Source organism: Alligator sinensis, unplaced genomic scaffold (genome assembly GCF_000455745.1).
Source record: "Alligator sinensis unplaced genomic scaffold, ASM45574v1 scaffold744_1, whole genome shotgun sequence".
Classification (NCBI taxonomy): Eukaryota; Metazoa; Chordata; order Crocodylia; family Alligatoridae; genus Alligator; species Alligator sinensis.
The window spans coordinates 27,410-35,465 of NW_005842241.1; the positions used below are offsets into that span (position 1 = coordinate 27,410).

An 8,056-nucleotide genomic window follows, 5' to 3' on the forward strand; every position below is an offset into this window, starting at 1 on the left:
CCCGCAAGGCCAGATTTCACAATGTCTGTGTAATTGCAGTTTCAGTAGGTCTCTAATTATTTCTAGTTCTCTTCCCTCCCCACAACCTACCCCTCAAAGAAGTGCAATATGTCTGCACTATTCATGAATTCGGCGATTCTCAGATTGGAGACAAAAGCAAACTACTCGTTTGCTGTACTTCTGGCAGCAGATGGAATAGAGTGTACTTTCTCAGAGCTTTGTTATAAATAGTGTTGCAAGTTTCCTGATAATATTTAATGTAAAGATTTGACAGGCAATTTGAAATTTAACACAGTATACGGAAATGTATATTTAGTCCACACATCTATGATAATATGAGTGTGATGCTTTTTAAATTGCCTTTAATCATCCAGTACTCTTCTACTAACTGCTGAGCAAAGCAGTGGCAATAAAATCTTTTTCAAGAGGCATGTGCCAGAAGGCATATGTTAATGGGAGTCGAATGCAAATGTATACTTTATTAAGCTTTTCTGGAAACCACTATGCCTAGTAACATCATTCTGTTACGCTTGGACAGAGCACTCCACCTCCTACGTGGCTTGTGACACAGTTAGAGGGCTGGATTAGTTGAACAGCAGCATGTCATCTGTTTGCTCTGGCTGCATCTTCACAATGGAAAAAAGATAGAAGTTTACATTTTTAACTAAATCTTAGAAAAGCCAACATATTGTGAAATGCAGTAAGTACTATAGGGGGATACTAACAGTGTAAGAATTATAATGGTTCATGCTTTCTGCTATCACCTTTTCCTGAGGTTAGAGCAAGTTTGCTTGGGTGCTTTTGCTTTGTGTCTCTGTAGTCCACTTGCAACATATAGAAGGTGCTGATATTGAAATCAGCCACTTGTGTTTGCCATATAGAGAGCCCAAAGATAATGGAGGCATACCCTTTACATGGGCAGAAGATATGGAACCAAAAAGTCTGGATAACAGGGTTTTTCTCATAGGAAAGCCTGTTTTTGGCTTTGGGGGCCTCAGGTTAGAGAGTCTACCACACCTACAGTGACAAATAATAGGGAGCAAGATTAGAGACCCAGTTTGATGTGCTCCACTGACCTCTAGAACTGGAAGTAGTCTACACCACTTTGGGTTCAAGGAAGTGTAATTTCCTTAGTCTGTGCTGCTGGTGGACTATGTAGTTCTGCTGGGAAGCAGAGTTAATTTGCTTGAGTGTGAATGCAGCTATACTAATTAGCTCTGTTGAGAGGTGGAACTGATTAGCTTGGGTGAAGCTTTGTGTGTTGGGGGTACCTGGCAATGTTTTTCTGCCTTCTCTCTAGCAGATGCAGCAGGATGCTGTCTGGTGCTGATACAGAATCAGTTTTTCAGATTTGGGACAAAAGTCCCATTTCAGAGACTCATTGGAGATATATGACAGTCCTGGAAAATCTAGGATGCTTGGTTGCTTTAGAAATACCAAACAATAATCTAGGAAAAGCTGTCAGTTAGGTATGACTGACAGCTAGTACCATACTTTTCTCACATCACAAATGTCCCCAAGTAGAACACATGCCTTATTTTGGGAAGGCAGAATGCAGAAAAAAAGCTTTTTCCTGGATGACTGTGTAATAAAGCAAGTCCTCCTGAAAACATAGTGTCTAGGAAGTGTGATATCTCATGAGACATTTTGGGTGAAGCAGCAGGAACTTCCTGGTGTGGCAGGACAGCAACAGGGCTAGGCCCCATACTCTTGCAAGGGCAGTAGAAAGACTGTTACATTCTTTACGGTAACTAGTTATTTATGTAAGTTCCTGTAAATAATAAAGTGTTTTTCCCACACCACAAACCTCATGAAAATATTACAGACTGCCTACAGCAACTCACTCGCTGTCAGCCAGCTCATGGGTTCTTCTGCCAGAAGCTACTGCCTTGCCACAACTGAGAGAGGATTAATACGGGACTTCTCCCTAAGACTGCAAACAGCAGGGGCTAAGCAGCATCTGTTTTAGCAGCCATAAGTCCTAGTATCTGTTTGCAGTATTCTACCCTGCTTCTATTCCAGTGAAGAAAAATTAGCTTCCCTGATTAAGATATGCACCCCAATACTGGAGGGCTGATTGGGGGAGGTGGAGGTGGTGCATGTGGTATGTGAGTAACAATATAGCTGTTAGACTCAAAGGCTAGGGACAGAAGTTGCACATAAACCGGTTTAAGTGATCAGAAACTGGTTTAAACCTGTAACAGAACAGAAGCCCACTGCACATAAACCAGTTTCAAAATGACTGAAACTGGTTTAGGATAAACCTTGGTTGAATGTAGCATCAGACTTAACTGATTTGGGTCAAACCAGTTTATGGAACTTCTGTCCCAGACCCCTTTCTGGTTTAAGTTAAACCAGAGTCCCCCAGCATGCTTTCTAGCCCTGGGCTGAGCTGTCTGCTCTAGAGAACAGGGTTGGCCCTACCCCTCTCCTCCCTAGTTGGAGCTCTGGCTGGCTGAGAAGGAGGTTGGGGACTGCAGTGTCTGCCAGGCTTCCCCCTGCCGCCGCCCCCCTCCTTCTCACCCCTGCCCCTGGCCACTCACTGCTCAAGCAGCGATTCCCCCCTCCTGCTCCTCTCCCACAGCAGGGACCCCAGCAGTAGGACCCCAGCTGGCATCTGGCCATGCCCCTCCCCCTACTAGCTAATGCTGAGATGTGTGTATGTGTGTCTGTCTCCAATTTCACTGGAACAAGGGCAGACGTCTGCAGGATGCATTTGCAAGCCACTAGCTAAGAAGACTTTGAAAGGAATGAGAGAGTTTTCTTTTGTAGGGCTTGATGGGCGGATAAACTTTGTGGTCTGATAAGCACCCTGCTGGCTGCAATTTGTCAGTGTTCAACAGGGGACAGAGTGAGGTGTGAGAAATGATCTGGTTTGAAATGTAGGTGACCTGTGAGTGCCATCAGTTTGCTGCAGACAGTATGAAGAAGCAGAAAGAGGGAGACTGAAAAGCTCGATATCATCAACAGATGCATGCAGTCCACACAAGCAGGCCTTTCTCCCCCCTCCCCACCTTGCCTCAGAGTGCTAGCCAGTGGCCAGGGTCTGGCAACACTCCCCACCCCTTGAGCAGCAAGTGGGGGGAAAAATCTGATGAGAGCTGCTTCCCCATCCCCCTCCAGGCACATTGCAGCAGGCCAGGGTTGGGGTTTAAACCCCTGCCTGATCATTGTGTCCTGCTGAGACCTGGTCATGCCTCCCCTCCCCACCACCTCAGCTCAGCACTGTGGAAGGGAAGGGAGAGCTGCTCTAGCACCCCCCAGCTTCTAACCTGAGCCACTGCAGGCATGTGCCTGCATTTCCTGATTCAAAAGTGAATGTCTGTCCACTTGCAAATCAGTTCAAGCTCTGTAGGTTAAACTAACCTGCAAAGATTGAATCAATTCAGGCTCAGGCTTTTTGAATGTCTGTTCCTCGCCAAAAGAACATGAAACATACAACTTAAAACTAGCCCCTCTCACTGATTCTTTTGCTCCAGAATTGAGCAGGAGGATGTCCCAGGATCTAAAATATACAGTGCCATAGGAACTACCTAAATTATCTTTTCTAAACCATCTGAACTAATAAAAAACCAAACCAAACCTACAAGTTAAGATTATAATTTTTAACAAGAAACTCTACAGACAGAGCAAAGGTTTCTACCCTGGCAGCTCAGTCTGAAAAAGGAAAATAATTGAAGTGGTAAAGTAACTGAACAGCCTGGTAGTCTTGGCTCAGATTGTTTGATGCCATGAGGGAGCTCTGCTTTTTTTTTTTTTTTTTAAAGATTCCCAAAAATCAATAGTCTGGGAGTGTGTTAGAAAAGCCATTTGTGGGAGAAGTGAATTGTGTTTCAGTTGCTCCTAGTTTTTTATATTTTCAAGCGGTCACTATTCCTTAATGAGGATTATAGTCAGACATCAACCTTGAATGTTGTCGTAATACTACTTAAGGAAATAAGTTGTTATTCTAGCAATGGAAAGAAAAATTAATAAAAATATCCAAAGAATTCTGATCAGCATTTTTTTTAAGTACATCTTTTGAATTGTCAAAGAAAACTTCAATTTGAAATGTATGGAAACATGAGTAAGTGAAGAATTAATTAACATGTAAAATGCTTTGCAAACTATCTACAGTAGTTATTAGCTCTGAGTTACAGTAGCAGATGCCGGTGAAACTGGAGCCTATGTGGAAAATATTACTACTATTATACCATGTAGGTATTCAGCTAAATACTGTAGACAATTTGGAGACTGTGAATGCCAGAAAGGAAAAGCCTAAAATGACTGGCATATACAATAGAGAAAATGTATTGTAGAGATGAAAAAAATATTGCAATTTGTGAGTGCATTTTGCTTTGTTTACTACAAAAGTGGCCCATCTGTTTGACTACATCTTAATTATTTTCAGGAATCTGAAGCTTTGTTTCTCAAGGCAATTAAAGCCAATCCAAATGCAGCCAGTTACCACGGTAATTTAGGTAAGAATTTTCTAACTCTTGTAATGCAAACTTTATCCAATGCATTATTTGTTCAATCCATGTTCATTGTGTTGCTTTTCTTTTTTATATATATAATGAGACTTCTTCCTCCTGGGGAGTTTTCTGTTCTGTCTACTTTCTAGAAAACCACCTGCATGAAGAACAGGTTACCAAAAGCTATCACATAGCATGACAGATCAAACAGGCTGCATATCATAGTCCAGAGGTGGTTGCACTTCAGTGCTTCCCAATTGGTTCATTTGTGCTCTGCTTGTAAACCACTATGAGCTCACCAGATAAAAACAGCAATTAATGGCTACAGCGTAATTCATTCCTCTCTCATTCCCTGGCCAATTCTGTTTCCAAGCTCTGCTCTTGCAGCTGGCAGCAGAACAAGCAGCTACTATGCCACCAGCTGGCAAAAGAAACCTTTACTGGAAACAAATGCTTTAATGTTGTTTTCCAAATGATTGGCAAGATTGCTCATTATTCAACAATATTGCTAATGAAAACTCCTCATTGCTGTTCCAGCTGTGCTTTACCATCGCTGGGGAAATCTTGACTTAGCCAAGAAACACTACGAAGTCTCTCTGAAGCTTGACCCTACAGCACCTGGGACCAGGGAAAATTACAACCTCTTGAAAAGAAAACTGGAACAATTGCAGAAGAAAAGCAATGTCTGATGTTTCTTTCCGGGTTGTCAGTGCATGCTGCATACCATTCATGCTACATGGCTACTCTTAACCATGTGAAGGATTCAGTCATTGTTTTTAAAAATAATAATGACAGCACCAGCAATGCACACTTGAATGCACATGCCTGATATGGTCTTGCATTGGAAATTTATTTTTTCAAATAACTCAACTGTGGAATCTTAAAATGTCAGCTGAGGACTTAGGTATCTTTTATCTCTCTCTCTTGTTTTTTTTTTTTTTAAATCTCAACTGTTTTTCCAGTCCATTAAAAACATTGATATAGGTATAAGATACTAATGCAGGGTAGAATTTCACAGCTGTGCTTCACAGCACATAGCAAAGTTTACTTTTACATGTAGTTTGCATAGTTCATCTGACTTTTTAGTAACTGTGGACACTTAAAATGCAATTTTACTCTGAAAAGTAACTGAAAAAATGGCATTTCCTATTTAAAATTTTTACCTCTGCATGTGTAAGGTTATACCTGTTCATGTCAGTGACTATGGCTTTTTTTACTGTTCCTTGTTCCTATCTTCACCTGGGAGGCAATACACTTTTTGGAAGAGCAAAATTGGATTTTAATCCAGTGCATCAAGAGAATTGTTAAACAAGTTATAATTGTTGGGCTAAATTATGCCCTCATTTGTACCTGAGCTGTCTTTTTGAAGGTAATAGGGCGTATATAGGTAAATGAGGGCATGATTTGACAATGATCTGCATAGTGGTCCCACATGACTGCCTTCTGTCAAGGTATAGAATGGAAGGAGCTTTAGGGGGAAAAAGTCATACCAAAGTAATGCACTGGCTCAACAGGGTAGTGATTTAAGGAAGGAACATGACCACAATACAAGAGAGATGCTTTAATTTAGCCTTCTTTCAGGCAGCCTCTGTTCAAAGAATTCACATAGATCTTTAGCAAAAAGTTATGGTTTTCTTCACCTTTGTGCCAGGTTGATGGTGTATACACAGCTTACTTTCTGCTAGGGGTTAGCCACTGTCTATGGACATTGTAGTATCCACTGATTCAAATAATAGAAACTTAAAGTCCCGGCATCAAGGACAAACTAGGAACAAAGCCAGGGCACAGGTGTTAGTGACTGCAGAACCTGGCCTGTAGAAGCCTTTGCTACTGATTGATGCAAGAGTTAACGGAAACCTAGATTCACCATCATGTCTCCAGGTGAGTTTGCTGATGTGGCTGTTGGGGGGTGGGGAATACATATTTAAATTCCAAACTGAGTAAATTTGATACACTGTTAAGAACCATTTTTGTATAGCATCACTTCTCTGAGTATACTGAACTTTGAACTTTCATTTGGCAGCACAGAGGGAGTTAAGTATTTGTGCTGATGTTTATAGCACAGCAAAGATGCTGCTGCATCAGGAAATGCTCATTTTTTTAACATTGGAGGAACAGTCTATTGGATGTGAAAATTGAGAGGCTTTACCTCTTTCTTCATACTCCTGTAGTCTATATTTTTTTCCATATGGAGAAATTGATTCATGCAATATTTGCAGCTTTCCTACGTTGTGTGATAATATTGTATGAGAGATTCGGAAATATCCTTAACATGCCACTTTCATATTGTGTGTGTGTGTGTGTGTGTGTGTGTGTGTGTATCTATATATATATGAATCTGTTTAAAATGTCAGGTAGGTGTCCATCATGGTACATGATATTATTATGTTACCTTGCCATTCTGAATGCCATGTAAATGTTATACTTTTACAAAACTCTACCTTCTATTTATTTTTGGCTTGAAAAAGTGTCTCACACAATTAACACAACCAGTGGGTTTTTAAAGCTTTTTATACTCTGCCTAAGATGCATTGGTTGTAGAGAGCATTTTGCTGTCAGCCCCTAAAACATAAAATTTTGATTTTGCTACAGAAAGGAATTTCTAGAAGAGAAAAAATCCACAAAACAGAGCATTATTTGTATATTTGTAGTATCTGATGCTGTTAAGGTTTAAATTATTATTTTTGTCTTGCAGTTTACCTATATAATGATCCCTAGTGGCACGTACTGTTAGCTTTGTATTAATACAGTAGATCAATATTACATATAAGGCATGCAATCCCTGTAGTTCATTAAGAAGCAAAGCCATTACAGATATTCCTCTGCAAATATCAACACATCCTACTTAAGTGTTTTTAATGGAAATGATATGGCCAAAAACTGGACTTCCTGTTTTATACTCTTGCATTTTAAAATGCAGGTTTACTGTTCAGGTATAACCACTATGATCTTTACTTAATTTTCTGGATATGTAACATCACATAACATTGGTTTTAATTTTTTTAAAAATTTACAATTCACTATTTAGGAGCACAGAGATGCAACATGAATACTTGCATGACAGTAGTAACAGGAACACACTTATAGTAGAGTGTAAGGTTGAAGCACAACTGACTTTGGAAAAATAAATGTGTGGATTTACTTACTTGAATCTAAGACAAGGTGTGTTTTTTTTTGTTTTTTTTTTTTTTTTTCTCCACCCAGCATGGCGGGGAAAGTCCCTCATTCATGTCCAGAGTTGGAGGGGAGGGGAGGCAGGTGGCTTCCTCCCAGGTGGGTCAGAGCTAGTCAGACCCACACCTACCTTCTGCCCCCTGCCCCCCTCCATTCCCCCTCTTACTGTTCATCCCTCGTGCCCCCACCCCCTTAACTGAAGCCAAGCTTTGGAGCCACAGCTTGGCTTCAGCTCTGGCTGGATTCCCTCCCCAGCTTGGAGCACATGGGAACGCTGTCCTCTGCCTGGCCAGAGTCAGCATCACCAACACTGGCCTGCATGGCCATCAGGGGCTAGGGGCTGCACTTCCATGTTCTGTGCTCTGGGGAGGGAACAGAGCTAAGCAGCATCTGACAGTGTGTGTGGGGGTGGGGAGCGGTGTAGAGAG

General features: G+C 41.2%; 1 protein-coding gene across 2 annotated transcripts in view; it reads left to right on the forward strand.

Annotated features, from left to right (window-relative positions):
- TMTC4 (transmembrane and tetratricopeptide repeat containing 4) overlaps positions 1 to 8,050 on the forward strand; it is a 33,534-nt gene extending 25,484 nt beyond the window's left edge. For both annotated transcript variants that reach the window (XM_006027414.3, XM_025208628.1), the window contains 2 exons: positions 4,391 to 4,460; positions 4,992 to 8,050. In XM_006027414.3, the coding sequence (XP_006027476.2) occupies positions 4,391 to 4,460; positions 4,992 to 5,143 (222 nt within the window). In that variant the 3' untranslated portion in view covers positions 5,144 to 8,050. The remainder of the gene's footprint in view (positions 1 to 4,390; positions 4,461 to 4,991) is intronic.
- The last annotated feature ends 6 nt before the right edge of the window (positions 8,051 to 8,056 follow it).